This window comes from Hyperolius riggenbachi, chromosome 2 (genome assembly GCF_040937935.1).
Source record: "Hyperolius riggenbachi isolate aHypRig1 chromosome 2, aHypRig1.pri, whole genome shotgun sequence".
NCBI lineage: Eukaryota > Metazoa > Chordata > Amphibia > Anura > Hyperoliidae > Hyperolius > Hyperolius riggenbachi.
The window spans coordinates 152,140,015-152,157,481 of NC_090647.1; the positions used below are offsets into that span (position 1 = coordinate 152,140,015).

General features: G+C 45.1%; 1 protein-coding gene and 1 long non-coding RNA gene across 3 annotated transcripts in view; one reads left to right on the plus strand and one right to left on the minus strand.

Annotated features, from left to right (window-relative positions):
* Nucleotides 1-17,467, plus strand: part of ADCY6 (adenylate cyclase 6) — a 349,764-nt gene that overhangs the window by 317,796 nt on the left and 14,501 nt on the right. For both annotated transcript variants that reach the window (XM_068267693.1, XM_068267694.1), the window contains exons 18-20: nucleotides 1,563-1,595; nucleotides 7,598-7,727; nucleotides 15,028-15,291. In XM_068267693.1, coding sequence (XP_068123794.1) covers nucleotides 1,563-1,595; nucleotides 7,598-7,727; nucleotides 15,028-15,291 — 427 coding nt within the window. The remainder of the gene's footprint in view (nucleotides 1-1,562; nucleotides 1,596-7,597; nucleotides 7,728-15,027; nucleotides 15,292-17,467) is intronic.
* Nucleotides 7,475-9,657, minus strand: LOC137545919 (uncharacterized). Its single transcript, XR_011026120.1, has 2 exons — nucleotides 9,111-9,657; nucleotides 7,475-7,721 (listed from the first exon to the last, which is right to left on the minus strand). It is a non-coding gene; the product is annotated as an uncharacterized lncRNA (long non-coding RNA).

Below are 17,467 nucleotides of genomic sequence, written 5' to 3' on the forward strand. Positions count from 1 at the left end.
TGTTCTCCTGGGCCCCTCTGTGCTGTTTCTGCCACTCCCTGCTGCAATCCTGGCCTGTAATTGCCAGTTTTAGGCAGTTTTTACAAACCAAAGGCATGGCTGTTACCAGAATGTGATAGGCTCAGAGGAGCGCAGTCTGTGACTCACACAGAGCCTGCTGGGGCGTGGAGAGGGTGTGTATAGCTTCTATCATCTCACAATCAGAGCTGCACATTCCAGCCTGAGAGCCTGAGCCCGACAAAGCCGTCAGAGGAAAGATTAGATTATATAACAGAGATAGTACAGCCACTGTGCAACTAGGAAAGGCTGCAGTAAGACACTCCACATTAGAACAGGTATAGGAACTTATAGGATAGAAGAAATAAGGCTTAAAATGTTGTTAGTCTCTTTAAAAATTCAGTACCTTAATTATGCTATTCAGCAGTGCTGTCCTGTGACTCATACTGCCGGTGTGGCTAGTCAACCCTCACCTCTGACAGCAATGTGTGGCCTTCTGTGGTGGGGAAAGCCATGGCTGAGCTGCCATTCGCTCTCCCACCCATTGTTTTTATAGGGAAGGGTATTGTGTGGGGTTCAATTGTCTATTCTTCCTACATTTCTTTCTGAGAGGGAAATATTGGCACAGTGGTGCTAACAGTGGTCCTATCTTCTGTTGGGATATATGAAGGAGAGGCATTGTGAGTGACATGCTTATGACGAAAGAGAAGAGCCAACTCAACATAAATCCTCTGCCCTCACTGCTGAAGTGCAAAATGCACTTGTGTGTGTTCATTATATTGGACCAGGTGAGATGGGCAGGGACAGGGCCGGGCCGAGGCAAAGGCTGGAGAGGCTCCAGCCTCAGGGCGCAGTGTAGGAGGGGGCGCAAAATTCATTCAGCTGTCATTTGAAATTGTGTTTGAAGCAGAAAGAAATAAGAAAAGGGGATACATAGCAGTGACTGCAAGCCAGATAACTAGATATTAAGGTGTTGGGGAGGTTGTGGGCCCTGTGGCCCTCTTAGTCTAATAGCAATCAGTGTGTGATGGCTGGGGTGGAAGGGATGGAGGGGCGTACTTTGGTGTCTCAGCCTTGGGTGCTGGAGGACCTTGTCCCAGCTCTGGGCAGGGATGCCTAAACATTTTTGCCCTTGAAGAAGGGCTTTCAGGACTATAGTTTGGTCTATAGAGCACCAGATGTCTATAACGTTTCTAAACATAGTGCAGCACTGTAGGTATATAGGAGACCACACCTTCACACCTTTTGTGTTCTCAAATGTTCTTAGCTTATTTAGCTTGATTTAGCATATCATGTGATTTCAAACTTCCTAGCATATTTAATTAATCAAACCAGAAACTGTTTTGCTTGTGTGTGTCTGTGCGTGTGTGTGTCTGTGCGTGCATTAGATAATATGCCTGGCATCGAGTTCTGACTGTAGCAGAGATAAGTGACTTGGTTCATGCTGTAAGTTTAGCACAGATGTAGTGTTAGAAGTAGGTTTACTGTTAGTGAAAGCACATATGCAAGTGTTAATCAACAGTGGATGAATAATTCTAAAGCTTTTTTTAATCATTTATTTACAGCTCCTTCAATCAAACGCAAGAAGCTGAACAATGGTGAGTAATTGTAATTACTTTGTGTGTATTTTTGGATTTAATTGTATTTTGTTACTGTTCATTTGTGATATTGCAGATGAAAACTAACATGCAGATATGTAGAATGTGGCTGTTTATAACATTTCCATGACAGAAAACTTCCAGTCTCACTCTGCACATAGATTCTCCAGTGTTAAAGAGAATCTGTAACGTCAAAACGTCCCCTGGGGGGTACTCACCTCGGGTGGGCGAAGCCTCAGGATCCTAATGAGGCTTCCCACGCCGCCCTCCGCCCCTCAGGGGTCTCGCTGCGGCACTCCGTACAAGATGACGTCATTATTTACCTTCCCGGCTCCTGCGCAGGCGCTCTGACGGCTGTCGGCTCCGAAGTAGGCGGAAATACCCGATCGCCGTCGTGTCCGCTCTACTGCGCAGGCGCAAGTCTCCGGCGCCTGCGCTGTAGAGCGGACCCGACTGAGATCGGGAATTTCAGTCTACTTCGGAGCCGAAAGCAGCCACAGCTGGAGCCAGCAAAGGTAAATATTGAATTGACAGTCGGGTCTGTCGCCGGCTGTTCGGAGGGCTACAGCTAGACCCCCGTGGGACAGAGGACGGCGTGGGAAGCCTCATTAGGATCCCGAGGCTTCCCCCACCCGAGGTGAGTACCCCCCAGGGGATGTTTTTGATGTTACAGAGTCTCTTTAAGGACAGCAGTTCTACCAATGAGCTGAGATATGCTTCATGGGCAATATTAATAAATGTTTAATCCATGCACATGTACAGACATTTTTTTCTTTCTTGTGTGTGAAAAGATTAACTGCCCATCAGATTAGGGATGTAGTAGTGGTTTTAACACTTAAAGGAACACTATCAAACCAAGTGTTCTAAAATGACAATGTACAAATCAGGGCTGTGGAGTCGATACAAAAATCTTCCGACTCATTTATGAAACCTCCGACTCCACGTGCACTAAATTGCTCCGACTCCTCGACTCAGACTCCTTAGTCTAATTTTTACAAACGCTATGGATTTGGTTTACAAAAATCATTCAACTCCTCACTTTATTGAAACCTCCGACTCCAGGTACCCAAAATTACTCCTCGACTCCAACTCCACAGCCCTGGTACAAAATAATGTCTAAGTAGCTGTGTAAACATTTTCCTACATTTCATGTCAAATATCAGAGGCTAAAAATGTAATTCATTGTGTATTGGATTTCGCTCTATTGGGACAAATTCTCAAAATGGGTGTCTGCTTCAATGCACAGCCAGTGTTGTTTTTTTGCATATCAGACTACAGAGTATTTTTCTCTGAAAGCAAAAAAAAAAAGTGTGAAAAGCTGTGGTGTCACAGACAATTACAAATGTTTAAACAAGTTACATTTCCTCTGCTCTCTTCAGACACTTCAGTCAGGGACACAGGGCTTTTTCTCACACACACAGGGTTAACAGATGCACTGTGAGGGAATCCCCCCCTCCCCTCATGGCTCACTCTGCCGTCAGATCAGAGCAGACTGTTGTCAGTTTAAAGTGAACGGAATTTGATACAGTAAACAAGAGATAAGCAAGTGAATTGTGTACATTATTATTTACCAGCACTTCAGGAACTCTCTCAATCCCAGGTTAAAAAAAAACATGTTAATTGATACTGTTCCTTTAGCCTCCCTGGCGGTATGATTATTTCCAGACTTTAGGGTCTAAAAGCGGTGCTTTTTTTTCCCACACGCAAGCAGGAAAAAAAATCATACCTCAGTGAGATCTGGGGCAGCCCCTGCATTTACCTCCCTGGGATCAAGCACTGCAATTCTCCCTCTGTCCTCCAGGTGACGCTGTAACCCTATAGTGAGATCACTGTCTGTTGTCATGACTACAAACAGCAATCTCAGCCGAGGGATCAAGAGCCTCTGAGGACCAGAAGAAGAATGGCTGCCAGAGCATGGAACCCGGTGGAGGTGATTTTAAACGCCCACTGCATACAGGCTCTGCACATACCTCCTGGCAACTAACACGAGTCAGGCTCGGGATTACCACTCCTGTCTTCTTCTTTTTTTTCACCCTGAGCCAGACTCTGGGTTACCGCCAGGGAAGGTTACATCAGGGTCTGCAATGCTTACTGTTATGCTTATGATAGAATGATGCAGCATTGCAAGAACTCAAGATTATATTGTAGCATTACAGAGTCAGAGTTTACTTACTTCGCTATACTTTAGAGCATGGTGAAATAGATGAAGGATTTTTACATTATTTATTAAAGTAAAAGAGACTGGTTGTCAATATTTATGGGAAAAAGAAAACAAACTTGCCAAATGAACAAAAGATACCCTGTACATAGCCTTCAGCAGCACAGTGACCCATAGAGAGCTGGCTCTAGGAGCTTGACGTGGCTTTTTTGAGGGGCAGGAGAGCAGCAAAGGCCCCAGTTTTACAAACTGGAAATCCTTGGCTGAGCTAATGAGAAAGTCAACTGCTAGATTATCCTTGGTTGTGGCACTCCGCTTGTCAATGCTTTATGAATAGTTCTCATTTATTCCATATTTCTGTGGCGGAATGTTACAAGGAGTATTACACAGTGTAAGATTATGAAATGCAGACACCTTACACAACCAGGTTGACTTAAACCATTTGCTAAAATGACCTAAAGTCATCTATTTAGCCTTGGAATGTTGTAGAAGGCTAGTTTTCAATTTCATTTTTAACAAATGTTTACAGAGAAGAGAACTGGGTAATCCGCTTGGACAACTCAGAAGATTGAGGGCCCATTTCCACTACAGTGGAAATCTGGCCGAAACCACAGTTTCCCCGCAGGCAAATCTCACGGGGAAACTCTGCCATGGGCTATAATGCTGCCGCTGTCCGAATCGCTTGCCACAGCAATTTGGCCGACATTGCAGCATTTTTCTGTGCAGAAGGCAGCTAATCCCATAGCTGTGCATGGCACGGCTTCCGGTGTTCGGCTGCGTACTGGCACAGCAAAGAAGTGCCGCCGCACAGCTCCCAGGACGCACGGCGGCTAGTGGAAATGGGCCCTTAAAGAGAACCCGAGGTGGGATTTAATTATGTTACTGGGGCACAGAGGCCGGTTGTGCACACTAAGACCAGCCTCCGTTGCCCCATGGTGTGCCTCCATGTCCCCCCTGCGCGCCGCTATACCCCCCGCAGTGCTGGCGACACGCAGCGCGTCGCCAGCACAATGTTTACCTATGCGCTGTCAGTCAGCACCACTCCCCCGCCTCCTCCGCATCGGCGCTACCCGCCCGCGTCACTTCCCTCCTATCAGCTGGAGGGAAGGGACATGGGCGGGTAGCGCCGATGCGAAGGAGGCGGGGGAGCGGCGCTGACAGACAGCGCTTAGGTAAACATTGTGCTGGCAGCGTGCTGGGGTATAGCGGCGCGCAGGGGGGACATGGAGGCACAACATGGGGCAACGGAGGCTGGTCTTAGTGTGCACAACCAGCCTCTGTGCCTCAGTAACATAATTAAATCCCACCTCGGGTTCTCTGTAAAGTGAACCTTCGGACTAAAAATCTACTCAGCAGAACTGAAAAAGCTTGGTGTTTCTTTAACAGTTTCACAGCATTAGAACTTTGTTTTTCTTACCAAAGCATCATTTTTAGCTGCATTTTCAGCTAAGCTCCACCCATCAAAGAAAACTGCCTGGGCTTTTTCCCCTGATGCTGTGCAAAGCATGATGGGATTTCCTATGTTGTTCACGTTGCCTAGCAACTGGGAGGGGTGATCAGCACACAGGACAGTTGGAACTGTGTCTCATGCTCCCCGTCACCTCGTTTCAACCAAAAAGATGGCTCCCCTCATGAAATCAAACAATTGCCTGTTCTTTTAAAGCAGGGCAAGTAAGAGATTATATTACCTATCTATTTAATAAACATAACTAATGTAACTTAATGACAGTATGTTTGTTTAGGCTGAAGTTCCTCTTTAAGGTTGTTTGGCATTTTTGCCTTCAACATTTTTGGGAGGGGTCACTAGAACTAACTAAAGCTAGACACCTAGGTTCTTTGATGTTCATATATGGTAAGCCTGGCCACAGTGTATACAAAGATGTGTGCTTTACAATAAGTATCAATCAAAGTAAGGTGTAGTTATTTCTACTGTTTGTAGCGTGGCTGTCTACCTTTAGCACTTCCTTATTTAATCTTATTTAAACATTTTGGAGATGAGCCTGATCTTTGTATCTAGCAAGGCTTTAATCAACCCATCCTGTAGATGTTTTATATCCATACACCATCTTACTGGAAGGGACATATTTGACTATTGGAGATCTGCTTACTCTTCAGGAACATCTAATGATGTGACAGAGGATCTGGTTTCTTTCTGTGTCAAAGTGTGTTTAAACATGCTCTCCACTGCCCTATCCCTGAGCCTTGAAGCCTCTCTGCTGTAAAAACAAAGAAAATGTATTGGTCTGCTGCCTCCCTCTACTGCCTAATGGTCTATTAATATAAGAATAGACGTATAAGAAAGGTTCTACCTGAAATTTGCAATCAGAAGCTATGTCCGGTAAGCTGCGTGTTTTTCTCAGTCCTTCTCCAGGAGGACGAGGTGAAACTAAGCTTGTTACTCACTACCTTTTCTAGTCTAGCCACAGAAATTAGACATGGTCAAATTGCCAGTCAATTCCCCCCACTGTTGGAATGAATGGAGGGTGAAGCTGGCACCATGAGTGTTTGATCTAGTGGTAGACTTGGAAGACTATGATAGGAAGCCTCTCTGTCTAAGCACAATAACCGATTACCAGCTTAGGTCATGTGACCACACTGCTGATCTGAGATTTAATGTATTTTAGAACCTTCTACTTTTTCATGTTTGAATACAGGATTGGGAAGCCGAGGCAGGCAGCAAGGCAATAGATGTTTCAGCTAGAGAGCTGCTTTAAGAACAAAGCAGATATGAGCAGAGTGTGTGTGATCTCCAAAAATAAATCTTGATGACTGTTAATTTCAGGTGTTCTGCAAAAAAAATATGAAATTCTTATTTTTTTTTGAGAAAACCACTAATCCTTTCAGATCAAATGCACAGTATATATTGGGAGCAATAATGGTAAACATCACTTTAGCTTGCTTTTCTTGCCTTTAGGCTTTAGTGCATACAAAATCAACCCATGCCACAATGTTCTTACATACCCTGCAAGTTGGGTATATCAAGGCATCATGCCGAATCATTGTATTAGTTCAGGTGCAGAAAACCCGTAACGGGGGCTCCACTGTGTGACTAAATACTCATGCAGCAAGATTTCTGGGCAGTAGAGATTCTGCACCGCCTGTAGTAGCCTGATGTGCAGTACCTTTTGTAGGTCTACATTATAAAAAGTTAGGACGTAATTGGAGAAGGATATAATCATGTGACCGGTACTCTTTGCCTAGCGCACTGCTCATAACTTGCACTGTAAGCCATTAGAGATGCCAGGAGAAAACTGGGAAATAGCTATATGTGTAGGAGGCAGCCTCTTTGTTGAATTTAATATGCAGACTGTGCGTATTTTAGTGTGGATATTTCACAGCAGACAAGTGTATGTTTGGAGATTATGCTATTACACTGCCTGTGATGATGATGCTCAGGGCATGCGTGGAAGTAAACTATGTACGTTTTTTCATTGATGCCTTGTGATAACATAAAAGTGCTAACTTTGCTATAACAATTGTACACGTCTTTATGACATACCCACTACCAGTATATTGGCAAAGGAAAAACATTTTTCCATGCAGGTCCCACACTGGCCCTATTTATTTGTTTTTCTCTATAAAGTCCCTTGAGGACACTTGGCAGTTAACAGCTATAAGGGGATGAATTTTATTGTTTTTGTAGCCATCTTGCACTTTCAAGTTCTGCTTTGGAACACCTCAGTGCAATAAAGATAATTTAATTAGAGTGGAGCCTCCAGGGTTATCCATTGTGTTTTGCTTTAATTCATTATAAATATCAGAGTTGTCATTATTATTATTATTTTCTTCTGTAAGGTTCACCAAGCTGCTTCTATAACCCGTTTCCTTGCTCCTTCCTCTCTAGTCTTGTGGGCAGTAAGATACCTCTCAAGTACATGACGCCTGTCATCTTAACGGTCTTTGTGTTGGCTCTGTACCTCCATGCTCAGCAGGTGGAGTCTACAGCGCGGCTGGATTTCCTGTGGAAGCTGCAGGTATGGAAAGCAGGTGTACACATGTGAATGTTTAACAAATAAATATAATTACCAAATCTAGAAAACTGGTCCAATAATGTTCCTGAAATAGAGATTTACTTGTAAAAGCATGTGGCATCGTCATCATCCCATTTGTGCATTGCTTTATGATACACTGTATACACTAGCTAAGCCAGCGATGGCTAACCTTGGCACTCCAGCTGTGGTGGAACTACAAGTCCCATGAGGCATTGCAATACTCTGGCAGCTCTAAGCATAACATGGGGAGGCAGAGGCATGATGGGTTTTGTAGTTTTGTCACAGTTGGAGTGCCAAGGTTAGCCATCACTGAGCTAAACTAATGGGGCTTCCATGAGGATAACCGATGATATGACTACCAAATACCTCTGTAAGGGCCCATTTACACTAGAAGCGCTTTTCTGAGCGTTTTGCGATTGATTAGCGATTTTTAAAATCGCTCCCATCCACTTTCATTCAAATTGCTGAAATATCACCACAATTTTAAGGTACACAACATCGTCACGATTTTTCCACGGTTTTTACCGCGAGTGGATGGGAACGATTTTAAAAACGCTCAGAAAAGCGCTTCTAGTGTGAATGGGCCCTCACTGGAGGGCATAGTTGATATCGGTGATCCTTAAAGAGTAACTGTCAGGCTGCAAAAGCTAATTTAAACCTCTATTCTCCTGTGTTAAACAGTTTAGAAGGAAGCCAAAAAGGCAATACTGAAGTTAAAAATCTCTCTTAGTTTTGATGTGTGCTGAACTGCAAGGATGTTAGACCCAAGCTCTTAAGAATCCGAGAGCCGCATACCATACAGCAAAGCATTCTGGGGCCCTCCCCTCGAGCTGCTAGTGATAAGTTACAGGGCTCGTGTTACAAAAGCAGCAGCCCACAGCACTGAAAAAACTCACGGCAGAGTATACTGCAGGAGTCCGCTATTGTTCCTAGCCACATGGCTAATTAATATTCACTGCACAGTAGTGTTTTACATTACCGATCTTTTGTGTGAGTGAATCATCAGGAAGCAGGCAGGACATGACGACACATTTGGCTTCATAGGAGACAGACAAACATGGAACCTGCCATGAGCTGTCAGGAGCATCATTCTCTGCAAATACTATATAAAGATTCTGTGAAATCCAAACGTGGACAGTGAAATTCATATGTAATGTAAGTACAGCCAATATTTAGCTACTGATATGTGTTTATTTTCTCTGAGACCCTATACCTAACAGCTCCTCTTTAATGTGCTCCGTTGTTCTAGTTGCCTAGTTAGTGCACACTGGGCTATTGTTGAATAGACTTCAACTTTAGTGGTTACCAAAGAAAGTTGAAGATTAGGGTGCTTTTTGAGCTTGTTACAAATAAAAGGCAACTAACCTGAGAGGGATATGGAGGTTGCCATAGTTGTTTCCTTTTAAACGATGCACATTCAATGGCTGTCGTCCTGATCCACTGCCTCTAATACTTTTAGCCATAGACCCTGAACAAGCATGCAAATCAGATGTTTGACTGAAGTCTGACTGGATTAGCTGCACGCTTGATTCAGGTGTGTAATTCAGACACTAGTGCAGCCAAACAGATCAGCAGGACTCCCAGGCAATTAGTATTGTTTGAATGGTAGTGAATATGGCAGCCACCATAGCCCTCTCAGGTCAGTTGTCCTTGAAATAGAGCCAGCCAAATTCTAGAAGTACATCATTTGTTTGGATGAGGCCCAAGCTGCCTGCCTTTTGCCATAAACATGGAAAATCAGCAGCCTATTGATCATCAGGTAAGGATTTGGACATTTTACCGCCCAAGGCCCACTGTGACCAACTATGTCTTTAGAGGGAGGCTTTTGGATGGGGGGAGCACAGGACCAGTGCTCCACTGCTCACCCCTGTGGAAGCAAGGCAGTCATGGACTGGGTTTGTGACTGCTGCGGTTTACATGTTAGGCAGTTAAACTGCTTTAGTGTGCCAGCCCACTGCCTGCCCCTTGCTTCCTGGTGCCCTATCCAGCCGTGATGATCATCTGTATTTTTGTTTCCTTCACCACAAGGAGATAACATGTATGCATCAAGCAAAACCTGTATACAAGGCTATTTAGTTTCAAAGATTTGTATTGGTTTTGGTAAACAAGAAAAAACCAAATTTGTACAAACCTTATTCCCCACGTGGACCTCATTTCACTAAGTTTTATCAAACACTTTATCAAACGTTTGATAAATGACCTCATGGGTAAAATTTAATTTTGAATTCACTAAGGTGTTATAGATGTATTGAACATTTTATCGATAAAACGTTCAATAAATCTGTAACACCTTAGTGAATTCAAAATTAGATTTTACCCATGAGGAAAATTATCAAACGTTTGATAAATTGTTTGATAAAGCTTATTGAACTAAGGCCATGGGGTGAATGAGAACAGACAGGAAAGATGTGTTTTGCCAAAGGTAACAAAGATAAAATCATCAAACTGCTTGTGTGATCATAATGCAATAAAGTCTTTCTTTAGGGCATATGTACATATTTGCAGTATTTAGCAGGGTTGTGATCATAAGAATCTCATTTTCACAAAGCAGCAAACTAGCAACTTTACAGATTGTAAACATGTGTTCAATGCTGCCAGATTGTATTAAAAACATCCCTAGCACCAGTCTTCTTGTACAGCAAACACAGGTCTGTAGGGTGTATCCCTGAAATCAACAAAAGGAGTGGCAGATGTCTGGAATTAGTAATTTAAAAAAAAAAGTCTCCTCTACAGTAAAACAGAGTGAAATGTTAATTCTCAATAAATAGGACATGAAAAAGATAGTACATTTTAAAGCCAGCCAATTAGACACTACACTATGTTAAGTGAATGTATATTTTGATTAATCTCAATAGTTAAGGCAAGATTTTCATGCAATTTTGTACAAAAAAGGTCACCATCTGGCTTCAACAAAGCACATAGGTAAGAAACTTACATAGCATAATTACTGCATAGAGGATTATGTTTCCAAAAGAATGAGGTCAGCTGACTACCTGAATATACTGAATGAGCAGGTTATTCCACTAGTGAATTTCCTCTTCCCTGATGGCACATGCATATCCCAAGATGACACTGACCTCCAATCCCTGCCAGCAGTAACAGGCGGCCCTCCAATCCCTGCCAGCAGTAACAGGCGGCCCTTCAATCCCTGCCAGCAATAACAGGCGGCCCTCCAATCCCTGCCAGCAGTAACAGGCGGTCCTCCAATCCCTGCCAGCAGTAACAGGCAGCCCTCCAATCCCTGCCAGCAGTAACAGGCAGTCCTCCAATCCCTGCCAGCAGTAACAGGCAGCCCTCCAATCCCTACCAGCAATAACAGACGAACATCCAATCCCTGCCAGCAGTCACAGACGGACCCCCAATCCCCATCAGCAGTCACAGGCGACCCTCCATTTCCTGCCAGCAGTCACAGACGGGACCCCCAATCCCCATCAGCAGTAACCGGTGGCCATCCAATCCCTGCCAGCAGTCACAGACGGCCCTCCAATCCCTGTCAGCATTAACAGGCGGCCGTCCAATCCCTGCCAGCAGTCACAGGCGACCCTCCAATCCCTGCCAGCAGTCACAGGCGACCCTCCAATCCCTGCCAGCAGTCACAGGCGGCCCTCCAATCCCTGCCAGCAGTCGCAGGCGGCCCTCCAATCCCTGCCAGCGGTCGCAGGCGGCCCTCCAATCCCTGCCAGCGGTCGCAGGCGGCCCTCCAATCCCTGCCAGCGGTCGCAGGCGGCCCTCCAATCCCTGCCAGCAGTCGCAGGCGGCCCTCCAATCCCTGCCAGCAGTCGCAGGCGGCCCTCAAATCCTTGTCAGCAGTAACAGGCAGCCCTCCAATCCCTGTCAGCAGTAACAGGCAGCCCTCCAATCCCTGTCAGCATTAACAGGCGGCCCTCAAATCCATGTCAGCATTAATAGGTGGCCCTCCAATCCCTGCCAGCATTAACAGGCGGCCCTCAAATCCCTGTCAGCATTAACAGGCGGCCCTCCAATCCCTGCCAGCATTAACAGGCGGCCCTCCAATCCCTGTCTGCATTAACAGGCGACCCTCCAATCCCTGCCAGCAGTCACAGGCGACCCTCCAATCCCTGCCAGCAGTCACAGGCGACCCTCCAATCCCTGCCAGCAGTCACAGGCGGCCCTCCAATCCCTGCCAGCAGTCGCAGGCGGCCCTCCAATCCCTGCCAGCAGTCGCAGGCGGCCCTCCAATCCCTGCCAGCGGTCACAGGCGGCCCTCCAATCCCTGCCAGCGGTCGCAGGCGGCCCTCCAATCCCTGCCAGCGGTCGCAGGCGGCCCTCCAATCCCTGCCAGCGGTCGCAGGCGGCCCTCCAATCCCTGCCAGCAGTCGCAGGCGGCCCTCCAATCCCTGCCAGCAGTCGCAGGCGGCCCTCAAATCCTTGTCAGCAGTAACAGGCAGCCCTCCAATCCCTGCCAGCATTAACAGGCGGCCCTCAAATCCCTGCCAGCATTAACAGGCGGCCCTCCAATCCCTGCCAGCATTAACAGGCAGCCCTCCAATCCCTGTCTGCATTAACAGGCGACCCTCCAATCCCTGCCAGCAGTAACAGACGAACCTCCAATCCCTGCCAGCAGTCACAGACGGACCCCCAATCCCCATCAGCAGTCACAGGCGGCCCTCCATTTCCTGCCAGCAGTCACAGACGGACCCCCAATCCCCATCAGCAGTAACAGGTGGCCATCCAATCCCTGCCAGCAGTCAAAGGCGGCCCTCCAATCCCTGTCAGCAGTAACAGGCGGCCCTCCAATCCCTGCCAGCAGTAACAGGCGGCCCTCCAATCCCTGCCAGCAGTAACAGGCAGCCCTCCAATCCCTGCCAGCAGTAACAGGCAGCCCTCCAATCCCTGCCAGCAGTAACAGGCAGCCCTCCAATCCCTGCCAGCAGTAACAGGCAGCCCTCCAATCCCTGCCAGCAGTAACAGGCAGCCCTCCAATCCCTGCCAGCAGTCACAAGCGGCCCTCAAATCCCTGTCAGCAGTAACAGGCAGCCCTCCAATCCCTGTCAGCAGTAACAGGCAGCCCTCCAATCCCTGTCAGCAGTAACAGGCAGCCCTCCAATCCCTACCAGCAATAACAGACGAACATCCAATCCCTGCCAGCAGTCAGACGGACCCCCAATCCCCATCAGCAGTAACAGGTGGCCATCCAATCCCTGCCAGCAGTCATAGACGGCCCTCCAATCCCTGTCAGCATTAACAGGCGGCCCTCAAATCCATGTCAGCATTAATAGGTGACCCTCCAATCCCTGCCAGCATTAACAGGCGGCCCTCAAATCCCTGTCAGCATTAACAGGCGGCCCTCCAATCCCTGCCAGCATTAACAGGCGGCCCTCCAATCCCTGTCTGCATTAACAGGCGACCCTCCAATCCCTGTCTGCATTAACAGGCGACCCTCCAATCCCTGTCTGCATTAACAGGCGACCCTCCAATCCCTGCCAGCAGTCACAGGCGGCCCTCCAATCCCTGCCAGCAGTCGCAGGCGGCCCTCCAATCCCTGCCAGCAGTCGCAGGCGGCCCTCCAATCCCTGCCAGCAGTCGCAGGCGGCCCTCCAATCCCTGCCAGCAGTCGCAGGCGGCCCTCCAATCCCTGCCAGCAGTCGCAGGCGGCCCTCCAATCCCTGCCAGCAGTCGCAGGCGGCCCTCCAATCCCTGCCAGCAGTCGCAGGCGGCCCTCCAATCCCTGCCAGCAGTCGCAGGCGGCCCTCCAATCCCTGCCAGCAGTCGCAGGCGGCCCTCCAATCCCTGCCAGCAGTCGCAGGCGGCCCTCCAATCCCTGCCAGCAGTCGCAGGCGGCCCTCCAATCCCTGTCAGCAGTCAGTCGGCCCTCCAATCCCTGCCAGCAGTCACAGACAGCCCCCCAATCCTTGTGAACACTCACAGTCGGCCCTCCATCCCTGTCAGCAGTCACAGACAGACCCCCAATCCCCATCAGCAGTAACAGGAGGCTATCCAATCCATGCCAGTAGGTTCAGTCCCTTTCAGCAATTACAGGTGGCCCCCAATCTTGGATAGCATTCCCAGGTAACCCCCCAAATCACTATCAGCATTCATCAGCTCTCCACCACCCCAAATTCTTTCACATAACTGTCCTCTAATTTAATTATTCATTTTGTTAGAAAAATATTTTTTTCTTTATTTTAAAAAAAATGAGCTATTTTACGGATTGGCAGAGTTTCTGTCATAGACCACAAAGTTGAGTCCTCCCTAATGAAGGTAATTCTACATCTATAAATAATTCAATCATTACTTAATCATGGATGAAACCGATAACCTACAAACCTCTTCTCCCAAAAGATCCCACCCTCCCAAGTCCCATTGTATAGGGACTTGCAGATGTTGTCCTTTATTTTTGTCAGCAAACATGGCTCCAATTGACAAGTCACTTAGAAATTGTTCCTGATTCATACAGGTATTTTGTGATGAGGTGCCGCTACACAGTAAAACTATTCATAGTTGCTCATAAATAGTAAAAGGTGGTTAGACATGAGGACTTGATTTAATTGTTGATTTTATAGGAAAATAATATAGAAATTAAACCAACAAAAGTTTATTTAGCTAATACCTTTAAAGACTACCGTAACTGTCCTTAGTTTTCTTGAAAACTTTTGAAAACAAAAGTTTGCGTTCTTAAAACAAAGTATTTGCCAATATTCAGCTTGGAGTGAGCTCAAGATGTCTCCCAGTGCATCATTGCTGGAATATGCTAATCAACCATTGTTGCCCTTAGAAGCTAAACACACCTCCAAATCTGCTGGGATGCAATAATGTGTTAACTTATTTGTACAGAGCCATAATAATCCAACATGCATACAGACTGTTTCGGACTGATTGATCCTCATCAGTGCATGGCATGGATTAACGTGGCTCTATGGAGTAGGACTTGAAACGCCCAGAGGTACAGACTAACTAGCAAGCTCATGGTGTACCAGAACTCACTGGAAAACCTTTGAAACAGTTTCTACATCAAATATGTTCAGTTAATCATTAAACGGATTACCTGAATCCATTATTGTTGCTTTGTCTGCAGATCTGCTCCATAGCTAACACGAGATCATACCTCAAATAATGAACCTTAATGGCCCGTGTGTTTATCACCATCTAAGGAGCCATATACCACCTAATCAAACCTAATCCATGCAAGTGACCTTATTGCTTACAAAATCAGACCTTTATTCATAGTTCCTAAATTTAGTTGTTAGAGGGTATGGGAAGAAGAGCAGAATTTATAGTTCTAACTTTTTGGCATTTAATGTTTTCTTATCCTTCCAAATAGGCAACCGGAGAGAAGGAGGAAATGGAGGAATTGCAAGCTTACAACCGGCGTCTCTTGCACAATATCCTCCCCAAAGATGTTGCAGCTCACTTCCTGGCACGAGAGCATAGAAATGATGAACTGTATTACCAGTCCTGTGAATGTGTATGTGTCATGTTTGCTTCAATCAGTAATTTTTCTGAATTCTACGTTGAGCTTGAGGCCAACAATGAAGGAGTGGAGTGCCTGCGCTTACTCAACGAGATCATTGCCGACTTTGATGAGGTAGATTCACACATTGTCTTGAAAGTGTATCTTTGTTTTAAAGCTCAATCCAAAATATTTTCAGTTTCTTCAGTCAATCACTTGATTGTTGTAGATTGACTGCAGTTTTAGCATGTGACGACAAGCTTGTCATTTATTATCTTGTCAAGAGGGCTTAATGCCGTAAATGTGGGTAGCCTAAACTGTTCCATTCATCAACCAAAACATCACATTAATTAGCTTCTTAAAGAGACATGAAAGCGATAAAAAAAATTATATCATCATGAATTGGTTGTGTAGTAGGGGTAATTACTAGAACATTGGTAGCAAAAAAAAAATTCTTATATTTTTATTTTCAGTTGTATAGCTTTTTTATAACATTGCATCATTCTCTAATATTTGCAGTTTACACATTACTCAGCATTCTAAAAGCATTTTGCAGAACAGGCAGTGAACTTTTGACCTGTCCTGAACTGTTCTCTGCAAAAGAAAAACACAATACAGCTGAGATAACCTAATCAGAAGTCAGAGCTCTCCTCCCAGATCTCAATGGCTATTTGCATAGATAACTGGAGTTTCTTAACTCTTCCTGTACTGGAAACAAATATTAGACTTACCGTATGTCTCTGCTCCTAATGCTTTATTTCTTAGCTGTACTACACAACCAATTCATTATATCATAATTTTTTTCCGCTTCAGTGTCTCTTTAAATTAGATGATTCACCACCTACAGACCCAGGAAGTGGAAGCAGAGATGGCAAATCAGAGCCAATGACTGTTGATTAACCAGCCACCAGCTAGGTTAACTAACTGCCAGCTAATTGGGCAGCAGATATTGGCTTTTATGTTAGATGGATTCCACTTCTTATGTCAATGGAAACTGGCTTGCTAGGAGAAATTTTGATCAAATTAAATTTTGCTGATCACTGTTGGTAACTTCAAAACTTCATTTTGGTGAAGTAAGTTTTCTTTTATGTGTACCCAGGTGTTTGCAGTTGGTTTTAGTAACTAAGGATTTTATTCAGCCTTATTTCTTTGGAAACGTCACATAAACATGCTTAAAGGATGACTGTAACAAGAGGGATCTGGAGGCTGCCATATTGATTTCCTTTTAAGCAATACCAGTTGCCTGGCAGTTGTGATGACCTTCTGCCTCTAATACATTTAGACATAGACCTTAAACAAGCATGCAGCAGATCAGCTGTTTCTGACATTTGGCAGGATTCACAAAGCTCTGTTTACCTGTTTTCCCGTTTTCACCTTATCTATGTCACTTTTTATGCTCCCAAAGAGCAAAAATGTAAAATAATTAAGGGAAGAAAAGTAATATTGGAATGAAGTTAATCAGGAACAACTTACTTTGAGTGCTTGTTTTGTTTGTAAATTGCTGAAAGGTTATTTTATGATAAATAAGTCATTTATGAGAAGTTTTTTTGTGAATAGATCCCATTATTATCAAATCTGAAAGATTAGCTGCATGCTTGTCTGGTGTTATTCGGACACTACTGCAGCCAAATAAACCAGCAGGGCTGCCAGGCAACTGGATGTGTTTGAAAGGAATTAAATATGGCAGCCTATTTATTCTCACATCATTTGTCCTTTAAAGGACAACTGAGGTGAAATGACATAGACATGTGTATGTACAGTGCCAAGCACACGAATAACTAGGCTGTGTTCCTTTTTTTTTTTCTCTGCCTGAAAGAGTTACACATCAGGTATGGAAGTGACCGTTTCTATCTGGGTCGGGACCGAGTTGGACTGGGTTAGACTATAGCATAACACTAACACTAGAATAACACTTACCTGTCAGAAAATGGCTTCTGAGAGCAGGAAAGAGATATAAAGGTTCAATAATTCATATATTTGAGCTCTGGCATACTTCAATGAAGGTGTCATCAAGCAGAGACAATGAAACAGTCAAAACTTAAAAACTAGTTTTAAATATAAAATAAAACGGTGGGATATCTTAAAATGACATTTTTAGGAGGAGGAGGATAGATATAATTGTTTTTCTTATCAGTTTTTTTTCACGTAGGATGTCCTTTAAAACGCTTTTTTTAAAACCCATTTACCCTATATATTTATGTAGCACTAAAATATTTTCTCCAGTGGTTTACCCAGAATGCCGACCTAATCACATGACTCCCTGCCCCTCGAGGGAGCTCAGAATCTAACTTGAAAAATGTGAACGTTGATT